We start from the raw sequence: 17,388 nt of genomic DNA, 5'->3' as shown, positions 1-17,388 counted from the left end.
TATTTTCCCAAATTTTTATTTTGGGTGTTTTTTTTTTTTTTTTTTTTTTTTTAATTGTCCCTCATCAGGCGCTCGTGGAGTTCTTCCAGCGCGTGATCGAGCACCAAGCCAAGAACAAAATGACCCTGAACAACGTCTCGGTCGTCATGGCGCCCAACATCTTCATGTTCAAAGGCTGTCGCTCAAAGGTCACGGAGCAGCAGGAGTTCTCCATGGCGACCGGCACCGCCAACATTGTGCGGCTGCTCATTAGATACCAGAACCTCCTGTGGACTGTAAGACTCCAAATGACCTTTAGTGTGATGACCACTTTTCATGTACGTCAATTTGTATTGTGTGTGTGTGTGTGTGTGTGTGTGTGTGTGCGTGTGCGTGTGCGTGTGCGTGTGCGTGTGTGTGTGTGTGTGTGTCTGTGTGTATTAGATCCCCAAGTTCATCCTGACGCAGGTCCGGCAGCAAAACATGGAGAGCCAGCGCAAGCAGAACAAAGAGCGAGCCATGCGAAAGCTGCTGAAGAAAATCACAGACAAACCGCCGGACAGGGCCACCCCTGAGGTAACTTACTGCATAAAATGGCCCACCAGTTATAATAAGATCATCATCGGAAAAGTTCTGATTAAATATATTGAAAGAAAAAAAATATTCCTTGAAATAATCACTTCAAAAAATATTTGTTTAAAATAGAGAATTGTAATATTGTATATACAGTATGTCAAAGGAAAAACATTTACAAATCTAAATACTATCTATATCAACAATTATTTTGAAGGGCATAATCTCAATAATTGGCAAATTGTTTTTGATCGATTGATGTGAATGCATTCCCTCAAAATTGAGCTTTGTTGAGCTTTGAGTTATAAGAGCAAAATAAACTTTTAAGTACCGTAACCTAAATGTAGAGTAATGGAGAACAGTGCCATCTAATGGAAATAGATCAGAATGTACAGTACTAGTGATCGTTTAAAAAAAAAAAAAATAGTTTGAGACGAAATTCTTTGTGTTCCCGTCACATAACCGTGAAGTTGAACAAGAGATTCTCCATATTTTTTATTTCATTTTATTATTCAATTTCATTTGGTATTAAATGTATTTTTAATTTTTCATGTAATCTTTGAATTTAATGTGTTGGTGGATTGTATTATTTAAATTAACATTCAATTTTATGGCATACAACCTTTTTCAAATTATTTATTTATTTTTACAAAGTTTTTGGGAAAAAAAATATTTATTGATATATCTATTAAATTGGGTCGCGAGTCCTTCCAATAGAAGTATTTTTCTAGTGTGAACAGGTTAAGGCCTTCACCATTTCTTTTTGTCTGCCAAGCCCGAGAGCGCGCAGGGATTCATCCGCGTGCAGGCACCGCAGTTCAGCAAAGTGTCCATGGTCCTGCAGCTCACCGAAGACCTGCAGGCGGCCGACGTGCTCACGCGCTTTCTCAGCCAGGACAGGTCCTGACTCCGCTTCACATTCAATCTCACTTGGGTGCCCAAACCGCCGAGAACTACGTTACTCACTGCGACTTACTTTTTTTGTGCGTGCATAGTGCTGTGAAAGTGAAGCGAGAGGACTTGCGTCTCTATGAGATTGGTGGAAACATCAGTAAGTCCAACTACTGTTGTACTCGCGTTTAAATACGGTGGAAGCTCAAGTATCCACTTAAATAGACAATACACACATCCATTCTTCCATTTTTTTTCATCAATCTATATTTCTATTCTATTCCTTCCCTCCAATTAAATTGTTTGCCTGTATTGCCCCTCCCCAGAGGAGAGGTGTCTGGATAGGGAAACCTTCATGAAGGACCTCTTCCAGCTCAACCCCGCAGCCGAGTGGGTCATCAAAGCGGCACAGTGAAAAGGCTCCACTCCATCCAAGTTCTTCAACCAGTTGGCTGCTACCCGCACAGTCCCACCCCCAAAGCCTTTTAACCACTTGAAGTGTTCGGACTGGGTGCATGGATTTGACAAAAAAAAAATTACACTTGGTTTATATCCCGTGAAATGTTCATATTTAAAGCAGATTTGTAACCACTAGTTGTGCTCTTCACTGCCTGGATGGTACTCAAAAGGTTGTGGATGGTTTTGAGCAATGACCTGCATAATCTCATAAGCAGTGAGTTTGAACCCACCAATCCCCCCCGCCAAAAATTAAAAAAAAAAAAAAATTACACCACAAATATGTAATCCCCCATCCTGTGTTCTCATTGCTTGTTCGGCTGCCTTCTTCAGACTGCATACAAAGTTGCCGGCCGCACCGCAGTGCAGTTTTTGTGTGCCACTTTTGATTGTGTACAGTTTTCACAGCCTGCGCCTTTCCAAAGCTGTGATGTTTGTGAGCCTTGTATTACTTGGTTTACTGTGATTTAAAAAAAATATTGATTTTTTTTTCTTATAACTGCTTTTCGAATGACCACTACGACAGCATGTAAATAAACTTAAAAGTTAAGTACTATTGTGTTAAGTTTCTGACTTAGTAGTTACGTTTTTTGTTTTGGTTTTTTTTTTTGGGGGGGGGGTTGGCTTTTCCTTCCTGATCTCCTCTTTACCCTCGTTTTCTCAGACCTATTGTAAATGTATCTTCCCATACTGCCTTTCATTTCATCCCTATGTGGCCTAAGCCTGCTTTTCTGCCTGCCGCCCCGCTTTCCTCCCGCCTCTGACCTGATTTTCTCCTTCCTCATTTTTACCTTCCTTCTCCAGACCCTCTTTTTAGTTTCCATAACACTCTTATTTATTCTGCTTCAGAATCCACTTTTTGTTCTTGACTCAAATTATTTGCCATTATTCATGGTACGTGTTTTGTCCTAGAGATATTTAAAAATATTTTTAAAGTATTTTTTTCAAACTGACTACAGATGTTCAACAGTTCGTGAAAGTATTTGACATGTCTTAATCGATGGTGTCAAATCCTCTTACGTCACTTCCTGTTTTGGTCTAACTCATTTTTCATATTTTGTTGCCCTCTGCTGGCTACTCGACAATCTACGTGTAGGTGATAAAATGCCAAAGAGTACACGTGTCACTACCTTGGCGGCGCATGAAAAAAAATGTGAATTCGAGCATTCCAGGTGTGTACTGAGACGGATTATTTTCTATTATTTATTGTATATTATTTATTACCGTTTTCAAGGAATTCTGAAAAAAAATTCTCGAATGTTAATGTAAATGATCAATCGACTTTTAGGTGTCTGTTTTCAACACATTGCACGAGAACATTAGAGAACCTGGACAAAAAATAAAGTTCATATAAAGTTATTAAACCCATACGTACTTTTGGCCAGGTTTAACCGTCATTTAATTTGTGTCATTAGACATGTATTGAATTCGAACTATTATTTATTATCAACATTATTTTCATCTGTGTTTTTGTACGTCAGACCAGCCCACCTACGAACTATAACTGTGTATCTACACGATTGGTTTATTAATCAGTGATCAACGCTGATTGGCTCCCATCCAGCCAAAGTGCAATGATTGGTCAACATTGTGAGAACAGAAAGAGTCCGGCGTGCGATGATTGGTCGAATTGTGAGAACCGGAAGAGCCAAGCTTAGTAGCCACTAGCAGCTTCACTCAAACGTTAAGTGTTGGTTCTTTGCACATTCGTTATTAAACGTACCCGTTTAGTATGACGACGTACGTGGCAAACCATTATTGTGACTAAGCGTTTTTTCATGTTGCCGCTTTGCTATGATTTTATTTGACTCATATAACGCTAACTAGTTAGCCAGACGTCATTTCAGCCATAGTGAAGCGCTTTCGCTTAGCATTGTTAGCACCTGTGACAGCTGCGTTGGGGCGAAATTGATAACGACACTTGTCATCCATTACAACTAGAACCCGAGCGCCGGTGGCTCGGCGAAAGGCGCGTAACTTAGTTTAAATTGCGTCGCTTGTGATAAAGTGACGCAATCGTTGCTGAATGTGCGGGGACAGAAAAGACTGCGATAGCAGCTCCAGCTAGCGGCTAACCATGGGGAGAGCCCTGTTGACTTGCACCTTTCTCTTCGTCGTCTTCGTCTGCGGAATCACAGATGGTAAGTATGCAAAAACTGCTTGCTTGTTTGGTTTTGACTTGCTGATGTGTTTGTACTGGGCCCTGCTATTGCGTAAGCTATATTTAGGGACGTAGCACCCCTGTGGACTATCTTTAAAGTGACATTTAAGGTGACTTGTTGCCGTTTTCCAGCCGAAGAGCCACACGGGAATGACAGACCGGAGTTAAAGGTGGGTCTAAACGGCCAACACGCATTACCATTGTCAACATTTGAACACTTTTTAAAGTCCCTGTAAAGTGAAAAGATGTCTTGCTCTCCCAAATTCCCTCCGTGATGTGTGTGCACTAAGTGCCAGTGTGCACTCAGGCCAACAACAAGGCGCTCTAAAGCATCCATGCCAGCTCGAATGTCACGCTGTCAAGTCTCCCCAGTATTAGAAAAATTCTGCCGTCCCCCTTGTTCCCTGCACGCACTCAATGTTGGACAAAGTGGCACTCCAAGCCAACCATGCCAGATGACTTTCCGAATGCTCGATGTGCACAAATTAAAACAACAAAGCTTTCCGTCTTTTTAGGTTGTGTTTACGTCCATTTTTAAATTCAGATGCTAATCTCTGAATTCACTTTACAGGATCTTTAATTTAGTGGGACGTGCTCAAATTCTGCCCCATTAAGTGGTGGATCCACTTTTAGCTGTTACCATCAACCATGCATGCCCAATTATTGGGCGCATTATAATTATTCCCTTTCCTTGCTGACTGTAGCCCTACCACGATCCCGAATCAGAAGAGGACGACGTCCGTTTAAACTCTAAAACTCTACCGCCCGTTTCTGCAACCTCCGCCGCCGCCCCTCACGCTCGTAATGTGCCAGAAGCAGAGAGGCATCCAGGAGACTTTCTGCCAGGAGAAGAGAAGGAGGACCTCCCAGAACTACATGTTCAAGTGCAGAAACGGAAAGAAGGCAAGTGTTGGAAATTCTCCAGATTGCTACTAGCTACTTTTTTTTTAATCACATGCAAGAATGAGCACAGTTCACTAGCTGACTGATGACAAGAGCAACCTTGACACTCCCTTGAGAAATGACAAGCGCTGCGCACCTGTGCCACGTACTTTATAACCTCGCCAAGCGAGATATTTTTGGTCTCTTTGATTCCGCTTGCACGTTTCAAAATACAGTATGAGCTGTGAGATTTCTGATTTGAACAAGGTTGCCATGATAAAACTCCCACATTAATGATCGGGTGAAAACAAATCCCTGTCAGCGCCAACGGAAGACCCTGCAAGGTGGGTCGTACTTTGCACAGATGCAGGAAAAGTCGTCAATCACGTTATGTAGAAATGTGCCACATTTTAGGTGGACCTTTCTGTGAATTTTTATTTTTTTTTTTTTTTCTAACCTCCCTCCAGTTCCCGTCGTGAACGGCGGCACGGCCGACGGAGAGCCCTGCGTCTTCCCCTTCGTCTTCCAAGGCAACGAGTACTTTGACTGCACCGCCAACGGCCGAGGGGACGGACGACTGTGGTGCGCCACCACGTACAACTATGACAACGACAAGAAGTGGGGCTTCTGTGAAAGTACGTCGCAACTCGGACTCTGTGCCGGTGCCCGCGTGTGTCTGTGTGTGCATTTGTTTTGGGGTTTTTTTTTTTGTGTGTATGTTGTGTGTTGGTGGTTTTGTGAGTGGAAGTGCGCGCTCACGCAAAGGCAGGTGCATGTGTTTTTTTTTTTTTTGTTGTTGTTGTTTTTTTGCACATGATCTGGCTCGTTAATAATAAGCCCCTGTCGTTCCCCATAGCCGACGAGCAGGCGCAGCAGAGACTGCAGGCGCAGGAGGCAGAGAATGAGTACCAGACTTTCCTGCGCATGCTCAACGGCACCAGCAGGAAGAGCCAGAGGAAAGCGTGAGTGCCCGGTCTGCTCTCAAGTCATTACAGTTTGCCCAATACGACCTTTTCGCATGTTTCTAAGTGAGTCTTTTCTTTGTCCAACTTCACTTGTCTCCCTTGCGCTCCCCGCGACCTCTCCAGGCTGTACGAGAAGCTGCTGAAGGTGGCCGAGGGAGGCCACCAGCGGGCCACGGAGAAGGTGGCGTACGCCATGTTGTTCGGCGACTACATGAGTCAGAATGTCAGCCGGGCTCAGGAAATGTTTGAGAAGCTCGCTGCCGAGGGTTCCCCCAAAGCGCAGACGGTACTCGTTAAACCTTTGTTCAGTCAGCTTTATTGTATGTCCGGGAATGTGCAAAGGAGATGCATCAATGAAGGGCCGAAGCCAGATGACGAACAGATTTGGTCACTGAAGTCAGTGCTCCAAAAGGAAGCTAATGTCGCAGAAGTGTTTTAATTTGTCCCAGTTGAGCAGGAAGTAAAATAATTCAGCTGAATGGCATTTTGATTCATTTCAATGAGTTGCTCTGATTAAATGAATGCAGCCCGTCAAAGCCACCCCTTTTAGCTGTGGTTGTTTTTGTTGTTTTGTATTTTTTGGGGTGTGCCTCAATTGCTCTGTCTTGTTTTTCTCTCTTCCCCCCTCAGGCTCTTGGATTTCTGTACGCCGCAGGACTTGGAGTCAACTCCAGTCAAGCGAAGGTGTGTGTTGCTGTATTTTTAAATATCGCTGTTGTAGTCGTGCGCTCATGCTGTGATATAAAAAAAGAAATAATGAAGTCTCTTTAAGTTTTATTTGAAACTACACTATTTCGTTTTTTACCTGGTACTGGTCTTTTGTTTTTGACACTTTTATTTATTTAAATTTTTGGGGTCTATTTTATGTATTTGGAATTGTCATTTTATTATCACATATCCATAATACATTAATTGTAGTATACAAAAAAAATTGTAAAAATATTTTTTTCTTATAAATGTAGTGATTGGTCCTGATTTATTTTCACAATTGAATTTTTTGTTTTTGTTTATAATCAAATTTTTTCGTGTGCATTTTGAAATGTTTTCCTATTTAGTGCATTATTTTCTGAAACAGTTTTTTTTTTTTTTAATTACTACAGTGCACATAGCGGTATCAATTGTGTAATGGCCCTTTTCTTGTCATTGCAGGCATTGGTGTACTACACGTTTGGTGCCCTGGGCGGAAACTTGATCGCTCACATGATTCTGGTGTGTTTTCTTAACCGTGAATGAAGCAGCAGCTGCATTCAAATATAAATAAATAAATAAATGACATTTCCAATGATGCAATTGGTTAGGGCTACAGATACTGGGGCGGTGTGGGCGTTCCCCAAAGCTGCGAGTCTGCGTTGACGCACTACAAGCTGGTGGCCAATCAGGGTGAGAACGCGTCGCCCTCAGCCGCTCGCCCGTCGCCTTCAAACGGACGCTGACGGCTTTTTTCCTCTCCTTTCGGCTCAGTGGCCAGCGACGTGTCGCTGACGGGGGGCACGGCCGTGCAGAAGATCCGGCTGCTGGACGAGCTGGAGAACCCGGGCTCCACCAGTGGCATGCTGGAGGAGGACCTCATCCAGTACTACCAGTTCCTTGCTGAGAAAGGGGACGTGCAAGCGCAGGTAAAAAGTAGAAATCGACAAAAAAAAAATCATGGTAAAAAAAGATTTAGATACCCTAATTTGAAAGCCCATCTCAAAACGATAACTCCCTAAACCTGACTTGCACTAACCTTTGTTTGAAAGCATACTCAAAACCCTAAAACCCGAATCCTGGTTTGAAAGACAGACTGAAAACTCAGTTCAGAAGCTCCAATCCTGGTTTGAAGCTCAGATTTCAAACCCAAATGCTGGTTTGAAACCCTCACTCTGTCTTTTAAACTCTTCAACCTTAACTTGAGACCTTAACCTTGTTGCCCTGGTCAGGTGGGACTGGGTCAACTTCACCTGCACGGAGGACGAGGCGTGGAACAGAATCATCAGGTATCACGTCCCCCTGAGATCGTAGTTTTCAAATCTTTATTTATTTTATTTTTTTACCCCCCTGCTGATGAATGGTCTGACCCTTCCCGTCCAACAGAGGGCGTATGACTACTTCAACCAGGCCGCCAATGCAGGAAATACCCATGCCATGGCTTTTCTGGGCAAGGTGAGTGTTATACTGCCACCCACTGGACTGGAATTGAACTGCTTCAATCTGATTTTTTTCTACAGTCTGAGTTTGGAATGACTTGACGGCTTTTTTCCGTCTTGTGGTTTTCGTCCCTCAGATGTACAGTGAGGGCAGCAACTACCTGCCTCAGAACAACGAGACGGCCCTGCAGTACTTTAAGAAGGCTTCCGACCTGGTCAGATTTACTTTGAAAGCCATCATCCTGGTTTGAAGTCCGTATTCGAAATGCTAATCCTGGCTTGACGTTCTAATTTGAAACCATGCAGGGAAACCCGGTGGGTCAGAGTGGCCTGGGGATGGCGTACCTTTATGGAAGAGGCGTCTCGGTGGTAAATAACATGATTACAGTCCCTGACAAAGACGGCGCAAACCGCTTTCATGAGCTGTTTGTCCTTTTCAGAACTATGAGCTGGCACTGAAGTACTTCCAGAAGGCAGCCGAACAGGGCTGGGTGGACGGCCAGCTGCAGCTGGGCACCATGTACTATAGTGAGTCACGGACCTTCATTTTTTTTTTTTTTTTTTGCGGGGGGCGGCAGAGATGTTGAGCAATTCCGTATTTGTGCGCTGCAGATGGCATGGGCGTGAAGCGTGACTACAAGCAGGCGCTCAAGTTTTTCAACCTGGCCTCGCAGGCGGGCCACATCCTGGCCTTCTACAACCTGGCCCAGATGCACGCCACCGGCACCGGTGTCATGCGCTCGTGTCACACAGCGGTGGAGGTTAGACACACACACACTCTCTTTGCAGTCTGATGCTTTTAGTCAATAGAAACTTCTCTGTTAAATGCTGTTTAAGGTAGAATAGAACTAAATGTTTCGACACTATAAGGCTTAATGATTGACCTTCAATTTTTACATCTTAATTAATTTTATTTGGAATATAACGTACTTTATTTGAAATTATTATTTTTTTCTTTAATTTGATTTATCATTCAAACATACATCAAGGTTGAGGGGGAGGAAAAAATCCTTTATCCAGATCCACCCCAAAATTTAATGCTTGACAATCAGGTTTGGTTTTTTTTCTTAGTATTCGATGCTACGTCACTCTGAAAATTGCCATGAAAAAAAAAAAAGTTATCTTTCTCTCCTGCCAACTGACAAAGTAGCTGGGAAAACAGACCTTTAATTTGTGTGCCTGTTTTTTTTTTTTTTTTTGGGCAGCTGTTCAAGAACATGTGCGAGCGCGGCCGCTGGTCCGAGCGTCTGCTGACGGCGTACGGCAGCTTCAAGGAGGGCGACAGCGACGCGGCGCTCGTGCAGTACCTGCTGCTTTCCGAGCAGGGCTACGAGGTGGCCCAGAGCAACGTGGCCTTCATTCTGGACCAGAGTAGGATGACGTTGTAGCTTTTTATTTATTTATTTATTTTCACCAAAGTGGTATTTGAAAATTAAAAACCAGATAAAGTTACTCCACTGACATATATACATGGGTAAAATGGAAATCAGATGATGATGTTGCAGCACTTCGAAACTTGCTTTTTTTTCCCTCCGCCACCAGAGGGCGCCAAAATCTTCAACGAAAATGAGACGTATCCTCGGGCTTTGCTTCACTGGACCAGAGCCGCTGCTCAAGGTGTGCTCACACATCCCACCCCGCATATCCCATCAGGCATTGTCATCACGCCGGACCTCTTCTTCCCGTCAGGTTACACAGTGGCCCGGATCAAACTGGGCGACTACCACTTCTACGGCTTCGGCACCGACGTGGACTACGAGACGGCCATCATCCACTATAGGCTGGCTTCAGAGCAGCAGAACAGCGCCCAGGCCATGTTCAACCTGGGTTACATGCACGAGAAGGGACTGGGGATCAAACAGGTACGTGTGGCCGTTGTACCGCAATTTCGACCCTCTTGCCAAAACGCTCTGGGATGACATCATTGGCCCTCTCACAGGACATCCACCTGGCCAAGCGCTTTTACGACATGGCGGCAGAAGCCAGTCCCGATGCCCAGGTGCCAGTCTTCCTGGCTTTGTGCAAGCTAGGTTTGGTCTACACCCTGCATTACATGCAGGACCTCAATGTGAGTAGTCATCGCTTACCATTTTACACAGCTCATAGGCCCACATGGTATTCTTTTGAGTTTGTCCGTGAAGTGGTTTCCATCAAGCAGAAAAGTTCGGTGGAGAAGTATAAAGGGACGTTGGAGTGCAGCGGTCTCCAAATAGGAGATTTTGAGGGTGCTAACGGCGCGCAATGAACTAGTTTCTGCCACAAAACTATCAGACATAAATTAATAATTTTTTTTTTTAAAAACTAAATGTTGAGTTTACAGTAGTAGCTGCAAGATTTAAAACAAAATATTCATGATTTTTCTTTTTCATCTATTGTGAAAATAAATGGAAAAATATAAGGAATGAAACCCTTAAAGTACTAAGAACAATAAATGATAAAAAATTAGAAAAAAAAATACTAAATGCAGGGTCCAGCAGTAGTCACAAGAAAGTAGTTCAAATGTAGAAAAAAATCTGGATGACAAGCTACTGCCTGAAAAATACTCATATATTAGGGAAAAAATGCTACTCAATGGGGGAAAAAAGTAAATAAAAAAATTATTAGGGAAAAAAATACTATGGATAAAAATACGAAATGCAGGCTCTCTGACAGTAGCCTTCGGGGAATAAATGAAAAATAAAAATATGGAACTCATTCAGTGCAGGCCATTTTTCGACTGAAACGAGTTTAAACAAAATGAAGATTAAAAATATGAACAACAACAAGAAATATAAAAGTACGAGGAAAAATATGGTGAAAATACTACGGTATGAAATACCAAGTACAGGGCCTGTAATAGGAGTCAGAAGTGGTAAAATAGATGAAAAAGATATATAGCAATTTTTAGAGAAAAAAAATAGACGAACCCAAATATTAGAATGAAAAATAGAAAGGGGAAAAAATTATCAAACAGCTGACTCAACACTCTCATTCACTGAAACCCACGTCACTCAAGCCAAACACTCAAAGTCACAGAATGTGAGAAGGGTGACTCTTAAGTGGACAAAAGTAATACCTGCACCTCACATGATCAACGTAGCATCAGTTATGACCCGATGACTCCCAATTTCAGCGTGAACTGATCTTGCCCTTGTTGTCAGCTCTGGGAGCTGCTCTCTCAGGTGGACCTGGACCAGCTCCTGGGCCCCGAGTGGGACCTCTACCTCATGACGGTCATCGCGCTGCTGCTCGGCACCATCATTGCCTACCGCCAGCGCCAACGCCAGCACCACATCATGATGCCCCCTCACCCCGCCGCGCCACCAACTCCACCGCCACAACCGCCAGCCGCCGACGCCGCCGAAATCCAGCAGGAGCAACCGCAAGCCCAAGCCGAGGAAGAGGAGCTGGCGTGAAAACGGCAGGAAATGAACGAACACTCTGCTGAGTAGCTCGCGCTTGCCGGCTCGACGTGCCCGCATTCGGGTTCGCTCCCAAAGACTCAAAATGGCCGGCGTCGGGGTGCAGTTTCTTCACTGGAAGACAAAGATGTCGGACTCCCGGGGCTCGGGAACCAAATACGCTGGATTACAAATGATCAAAGCAAATATCATCTATTTTCAAAGTCCTGTGGAAGAAAGTGTTTTTTTTTCATGTTTCATTTAATTTCAAACACCTTTTTTTTTCTCAACAGATATTAGTTATGGAAAGAGTGTAGTACTAAACAAAACCTTAATTTATGCAGCGCCTGGACTGGGATTTTCCAGACTTTCTTTTTTTCTCCCTCATTATTTAATTTTAATCCCCCCCCCATTTTTTTTTCGTTGAACAATCACCTTCATTACGACTACAACCCTGAGGAAACTTGGTATTCAAGCAAAACTGAAACCACCATTTTTTTTTTCTTTCCAGATGCATGACACATTAAACAAATGAAATGAAACACTGACCAATTTTTATTAAGTTTCCAAATAAATTAATAAAACATTGGGAAATATCAAAGAATAACTGCATGGATTATTATTTTTAAAAAGGTTGTCTGTGTGTGTGTGTGGAGGCGGGTGGGGACAGTGCTCCTTATTGGTCCAGACCAGCTGCCAATCATCTCTCGTGGGCGGAGCCCGGCCACGAAAGTGCTGAACTGACTCGCCGCAGGGGTGCCCCACTGACAGACACCGCTCCTACTATGGGGTGGCTTTGCGTTGCCGTAGCAACGTGTGTGCTGGTGTCACGCTGTGTCAAAGGTAAAGTGCTGGAAACCCCGTCTGGTGATGTTTGTATTTTTACTCATCAGCTCGCAGCGTTTTATTTTTCAGTTAGCAAAGCATCTTTTATTTCTAAGGTGACCTCTGGTGGTGGAAATATGAAGAGGGAATACGGCACTACAGCAAAGAGGCACTCAATAAGGTAGTATTTACTTTTAAAAATATATATTTCCATGGTGAAATTGCTTTGTTTGCCGCACCTAAATCGCCGTTCGAAGCTAGCTTTTAACCTGTTCTCGGTTTCCTTAATTAATCAGTTTCAGAAAGTTTAACGAAAACAGTTACTGAAGACTCTCGATGGCGTATGAGGGTCATTTTCTTGAGAGTTATTTGTTAAACCTCATCTTGTTCCTGGCCTTCTTTATCAAAAAGTCGGCAATGTGAACTTTCTGGCGTATTTTGTAGAAGTGGCTCAACAAGCCGGCAAAACATATTCTCCAACTCAACGCAATAACAAGTCTCCCAATTTACTCGGCAACATCGGTGTAACATGCTGTTAGACGTCAAGCGTTCAAAATTAAAGCACAACAGGATGTTGACAATTTCATCACATTTGCTTTACCCCCTACGGTCGTTTTATTTTGAAGGTCTGACTTTAGACCGGATGCGTTCCTGTCTATTTCGGATGTTTTGCCTTTAGGGGGCGCTCGATGTCATACAGATTTCCTAAAGGCAACAAATCACATGGATTCAAACTTGATATTGAAGACCTGAATGAGGGCTTGAGGATCTTCGAATGTTGTTCCTCTGTTGGCCGTTAACTTAATAACAACCATTTCTCTTCAGGAGTTTCCAAACAAAACTCGTCCAGTCGGCTTCAAGCATCCAGCCTTCCAGTGTCCTGATATGAGCCCCTCTCCTTCAGCCCCTTCCTCAGGTGGCTCACTGACTGTCTCATACATACATACATACATACATACATACACACACACCGCGTGATTTTCCTCATCTTCATTTTCCCTTCTAGTGGAGTTGGTGAAGGCAGGCGATATCAAAGTGGTCGCCGCCCTGGGTGATTCTCTCACAGTAGGTGCTGCTTTTGAACATTTCCTGTTTTTGTTTTCTAGCCATGTTGGACGTTTCAATGTGTGTGTGTGCGCGCGTCCTTTTCGTACAGACGGCCATCGGTGCCAACGCTACCACCGTCCTGGGCATTCCCATCGAGTTCCGTCACGTTTCTTGGAGGTGAGGCAACGACTACAGTGGACGCCCATCGAATTGGAACGGGGCGAAGTTTTCTTTCATGATTTTTTTTTTTTTAACTCCAGGAAATTATGGCATCAAGAAGCATTTTTCTTAAAATTAGATTATTTGAAGTGTCCAGTGAGTGATGAAATGTTTGTCGTTTTCTAGCATCGGAGGTTATGGCTCATATGAGGACGTCATTACTTTGCCCAGTAAGTGTTTTTTTTTTTTTTTGTTTTTTTTTAATCACTGTGGACATGTTCCATTTTTTTCGATGCCGCCTTCCATTAATCACATGATTGCGTGTGTGTGTCAGACATCATCAAACTTTTCAATCCCAACCTGCTGGGTGCCGCCCGAGGGAAAACGCTTCACGGCATGGAGGCTGACGTGGGGCAAACGGGGCTTAACCTGGCCGTGACGGGACAGAACACCTTGTATGAAATGTTCCTGCCTCGCATAAATGCCATTTGCGTTTCCATGGCAACTCACTTCTGTATTCACTGCTCCCCCTCCTTTCCCCACGCGCCCTTTTTCTTTGCCAGCAATCTCCCTGGTCAGACAAGACATTTGATTGACACGCTCAGAGGTTTTGAGGTGAGGTAAAAAAAAAAAAAAAAAGGATGCTCATCACATTGAGTTCTCCGTGTCCTTCATATTTTTCATTGTTGCAAGCCTTAAGTGACCAAAAAAGTAACTTATTTTATTCATTATATTCTGTACATTGATTATTTTTTTTTTTTTTGGGGGGTGAAATGGTTGTTGAAATTTTATTCTGTCAAATATATCAGAATCGACGCCGGCCTCAAAAGGAAAAAAAAAATCAGATCTGTTGATTGCCAATAAAAAACAATGGACTTGAAAGTCAAAGTGTTGGCTATGGTGGACAAAAGTATTGGGACAACACAAGAACCGAACTACTGGAAGACGGAGGACAAAATTGTGCAGGCAAAGTCTGCCCTGTTTTCCTTCCATCTGACATGATTGTCTTTCTTCCTCCAGGGTTTAAACTTTGAGCAAGACTGGAAGCTGCTGACCATCCTCATGGGCATGAACGACATCTGCGACTATTGCAAAGACAAGGTGCGTCTTTCTTCTTTTTCCGTCTTCTCCATAATCAAGAGTCTGTTTGATTGGATCTGTCTGTCATCTATCCAAATGTTCCTTTCATGTATCTGGAAGTGAGTTTTCTTGATTTTTTTTTTTTCCCTTCAAGGCGCTCTTCTCTGCCGAGAACTTCATTCACTACATGACAGTCTCCTTGGAAATGCTCATGAATGAGGTCAATGACAGATCTTGAAAATAGAACGATAATGATGCAACTCACATTAATTTTTACCGGATGGCTTTTTTTTTTTCCTCCTTCAGGTTCCTCGCATGATCGTCAACGTGGTGCAGATCCTTCCCATGCAGACCCTCAGGGAGGTGCAGAAGCCCACGCCGGGCTGCCTTCTCCAGCGGTGAGTGGCATCACCAAACACTCTTGCTTGAAAACTTGAAGGCCAAGACTCGAGTTTTAACGGTCTAATATGAATTTAATCGACTTCAGCTCCTTCTGCTCGTGTCTGATTGAACCGGTGGCCCGTTCTGCTGAGCTACGTGAGCTGGTGGAACTTAATCTGGAGTTTCAGGTGCAACCATGACATCCTTTTACTGTTCCACACTATTAAGTTTGTTGTACTTGTCTAAGATCTTTTTTTTTTTTTTTTTTTGCTGCGCTGAATTTCTCCTTTTTAGGACAAAATGGCCAAAATGAGCCTAATAAGGCTAATTTGTCAGACTTCAGTGTCATTTCTGGCATGATTTTTTTTTTCTGGTGCATCTAAACAAGACAGACATGTCTATCAAATTTCATGTTTTTAAGTCAAACTGGCTTTGGGGACCCAAAAAAAAGTGTTCTACTGTCCTGGAAATGGCCAAAAAGACCCTTTGTGTCTTCTTTGGACTAAAATAGCTTCTGGTTCGTGGCATAGGTTATTTTTTTTTTCTGGTCTTATTATGATGGACATGCCTCCTAAATTTCATGTTACAGAGTGTCCCTGACAACAATTTCCGTTTTGACTTCCTTCCACAGAGAAGATTGGAAGCGTTGCTGCTCGCCGATCGCTTCTTCCGAGATGACTTTGCGGTGGTCTTGCAGCCATTTTTAAAACAGGCCGACCCTCCTCGCCTTCCCGTAATCCACAACAACAACAACAACAACGCTGTGACATCATCAAGCACAACATCCCGTTTCTTCTCGCTCACTCGCTTGTGTCGTTTCTCCGAGCAGAGCGGCAAGATTGACATGAGCTTCTTCACCCACGACTGCTTCCACTTCACCATCAAAGGTCATGAGGAGCTGGCCAAGGGCCTCTGGAACAACATGGTCAACCAGATGATGGCTATTAATTTGATTTTAAATTTCTATTTAAAAAAAAAAAAGCATCACTCCATGCTTCTCTGTGCGCAGTTTCAGCCAGAGGGAGGAAAGACAGTTGTGAGCAGTTTTTCAGACCCCATCACTCTCGTCTGTCCACCCATGGTGAGGTGATGATGTCATATATTAAACCATGACCATCTTGTATAGTATTCTGGGAGACAATGGGAGAGATGTGATTAGTATCATGTGTCCAATATTTTTCCAAATCAATTTGGCTTTGTGCTATGACATTGAAATGAAACCACTGCCCTTTTAATTTTTTTCCCCCCATCTTGTCACGCGCACTCAAATCATAACAGAACATGTTTGTCTGGTGTGGTGCTAGCATGCTAGCTCCGATGGAACGGTTTTTTTTTTTGGTTCCCCCCCCCCCCCATTTGAATCTTTTGAAAAAAAAAATAATTCTGTTTGTGGTGTCACAGGAGCATCCGTACATCTTTACTCGACCACCCTCCGCCACATCCGGTCAATATTCCGGACCCCACACCCGGCCGGTGGAGCTCATCTACTTCCTGCTGTCTATCCTCGTGGCGTTCAGGCGTCCTGGTTTTTGGTAGGACTCTTCCCAGGACGGTGAAGACAGCATCACCGAAAGTAAGCCTTTTCAAACAGTTACGAAAAGACAACAATGAGCCTCATTGTATCACATCAAACGACGAGGACCTTTTTCGAATTGCTGTTACTATTTTTTCAATGGTACCTTTTTAATATGTTTTATGTTTTTGTCTTGTAAAGCGTCTTTGAAAACAAATACAATGTATTTATAAAGCTCTATTTTTGTGACTGATGTTTGTTTTAACCCTTTCATACACCATGTAACCTGATAACATGACAAGGTGTCCACTGTAGTAACCGCTGTCCGAAAGGGCTAAATTAGCACCTTTTGTAGCAACAATACATCAGTGTTTAAAAAAACAAACAAAAAAAAAAAAAACGCCGCACCGTATTAAAAGGCGTTACGGGTGTTATTTCTGTATTTAACACATACGCAAAACGCATTGTATTATTGGACGCAGGCATGGTAAACAGTAACTTAAAAATACGGTAGCATGCATGCACACTAGCGTATGTTTTTAAAAAGGCAGCGGGAGCAAAACTGAGTTCGGTTGCATTTTATTGACGTATTTAACAATGTACTCACGTTATTTATTTTTTCCAATCGATCTTCACCTTCTGTATCCGAAATGAACAGCTGGGCAACGACACAATCAAACATACCAGGTTCCCTCGCGCCATTGTCAGAGTCAGCCCAGTTGCCGTGCGGCTCCTCAGAAAGCTCGAACAACAGTGCGAGCAGACACGTTAGCCCAAGCGTCCAGAATCCATTCATAAATTGTGACGTAACTCGCCTGGCGCTGCCTCCCAGTCTTAGTCAAGCTGTGTTCGCCATCACTCCCGCGCCTCTCGCAACTTCACTCTGGCCGTTTCTGTCCATTACCATGGCAACCAAGCAAAACAGTAAAACCCAACTTCACGCGCCTCGTTGGTCCCCTTCTTCTCTAAG

The 17,388-nt window shown here is 43.4% G+C and overlaps 3 protein-coding genes across 7 annotated transcripts in view; all 3 read left to right on the top strand.

Annotated features, from left to right (window-relative positions):
- Nucleotides 1–2,376, top strand: part of arhgap18 (Rho GTPase activating protein 18) — a 13,863-nt gene extending 11,487 nt beyond the window's left edge. For all 3 annotated transcript variants that reach the window (XM_019859583.1, XM_019859566.1, XM_019859575.1), the window contains exons 14-18: nucleotides 69–275; nucleotides 424–555; nucleotides 1,328–1,452; nucleotides 1,548–1,603; nucleotides 1,770–2,376. In XM_019859583.1, the coding sequence (XP_019715142.1) occupies nucleotides 69–275; nucleotides 424–555; nucleotides 1,328–1,452; nucleotides 1,548–1,603; nucleotides 1,770–1,858 (609 nt within the window). In that variant the 3' untranslated portion in view covers nucleotides 1,859–2,376. The remainder of the gene's footprint in view (nucleotides 1–68; nucleotides 276–423; nucleotides 556–1,327; nucleotides 1,453–1,547; nucleotides 1,604–1,769) is intronic.
- Nucleotides 2,377–3,525: 1,149 nt separating this feature from the next.
- On the top strand, nucleotides 3,526–11,587 carry sel1l (SEL1L adaptor subunit of SYVN1 ubiquitin ligase). Of its 2 annotated transcripts, none has more exons than XM_019859525.1 (21): nucleotides 3,526–4,040; nucleotides 4,193–4,230; nucleotides 4,765–4,963; nucleotides 5,410–5,577; nucleotides 5,799–5,904; nucleotides 6,031–6,193; nucleotides 6,538–6,591; nucleotides 7,057–7,116; nucleotides 7,206–7,287; nucleotides 7,369–7,523; nucleotides 7,827–7,883; nucleotides 7,981–8,049; nucleotides 8,171–8,248; nucleotides 8,340–8,402; nucleotides 8,474–8,561; nucleotides 8,646–8,794; nucleotides 9,239–9,404; nucleotides 9,576–9,650; nucleotides 9,723–9,895; nucleotides 9,973–10,128; nucleotides 10,184–10,323. In XM_019859525.1, the coding sequence occupies exons 1-21, from the start codon at nucleotides 3,977–3,979 to the stop codon at nucleotides 10,244–10,246; spliced, it is 2,226 nt and encodes a 741-aa protein (XP_019715084.1). In that variant the 5' UTR covers nucleotides 3,526–3,976; the 3' UTR covers nucleotides 10,247–10,323. The 2 variants fall into 2 exon arrangements, with proteins under 2 accessions (XP_019715084.1, XP_019715077.1); XM_019859518.1 differs by lacking the exon at nucleotides 10,184–10,323 and adding an exon at nucleotides 11,174–11,587 and having other exon boundaries at nucleotides 3,527–4,040; nucleotides 9,973–10,101.
- Nucleotides 11,588–12,156: 569 nt separating this feature from the next.
- Nucleotides 12,157–16,615, top strand: LOC109509713 (phospholipase B1, membrane-associated). 2 transcript variants are annotated; one of them, XM_019859541.1, is made up of 16 exons: nucleotides 12,160–12,256; nucleotides 12,355–12,419; nucleotides 13,064–13,154; nucleotides 13,245–13,303; nucleotides 13,395–13,462; nucleotides 13,631–13,674; nucleotides 13,779–13,899; nucleotides 14,008–14,059; nucleotides 14,465–14,545; nucleotides 14,679–14,744; nucleotides 14,831–14,922; nucleotides 15,012–15,093; nucleotides 15,537–15,638; nucleotides 15,735–15,830; nucleotides 15,915–15,986; nucleotides 16,307–16,612. In XM_019859541.1, exons 1-16 carry the CDS (start codon nucleotides 12,199–12,201, stop codon nucleotides 16,439–16,441), a joined length of 1,284 nt encoding a protein of 427 aa, XP_019715100.1. In that variant the 5' UTR covers nucleotides 12,160–12,198; the 3' UTR covers nucleotides 16,442–16,612. The 2 variants fall into 2 exon arrangements, with proteins under 2 accessions (XP_019715094.1, XP_019715100.1); XM_019859535.1 differs by having other exon boundaries at nucleotides 12,157–12,256; nucleotides 15,537–15,830; nucleotides 16,307–16,615.
- Nucleotides 16,616–17,388: the final 773 nt, after the last annotated feature.

Source organism: Hippocampus comes, unplaced genomic scaffold, assembly GCF_001891065.2.
Source record: "Hippocampus comes isolate QL1 unplaced genomic scaffold, H_comes_QL1_v1.1 scaffold164, whole genome shotgun sequence".
Classification (NCBI taxonomy): Eukaryota; Metazoa; Chordata; class Actinopteri; order Syngnathiformes; family Syngnathidae; genus Hippocampus; species Hippocampus comes.
Note: the sequence above shows the minus strand (reverse complement) of the source record. Positions and strands in the feature narration are given on the sequence as shown.

Bases quoted from the DNA above. Each gene is read 5' to 3' on its own strand.
- sel1l (XM_019859518.1), top strand. From the start codon at position 3,977: ATGGGGAGAGCCCTGTTGACTTGCACCTTTCTCTTCGTCGTCTTCGTC. The intron at 8,562-8,645 runs GTGAGTCACGGA...TGTGCGCTGCAG, and splicing joins GCTGGGCACCATGTACTATA to ATGGCATGGGCGTGAAGCGT. The intron at 9,651-9,722 runs GTGTGCTCACAC...TCTTCCCGTCAG, and splicing joins GACCAGAGCCGCTGCTCAAG to GTTACACAGTGGCCCGGATC.
- LOC109509713 (XM_019859535.1), top strand. From the start codon at position 12,199: ATGGGGTGGCTTTGCGTTGCCGTAGCAACGTGTGTGCTGGTGTCACGC. The intron at 12,257-12,354 runs GTAAAGTGCTGG...TTTATTTCTAAG, and splicing joins GGTGTCACGCTGTGTCAAAG to GTGACCTCTGGTGGTGGAAA. The intron at 13,463-13,630 runs GTGAGGCAACGA...GTCGTTTTCTAG, and splicing joins TTCCGTCACGTTTCTTGGAG to CATCGGAGGTTATGGCTCAT.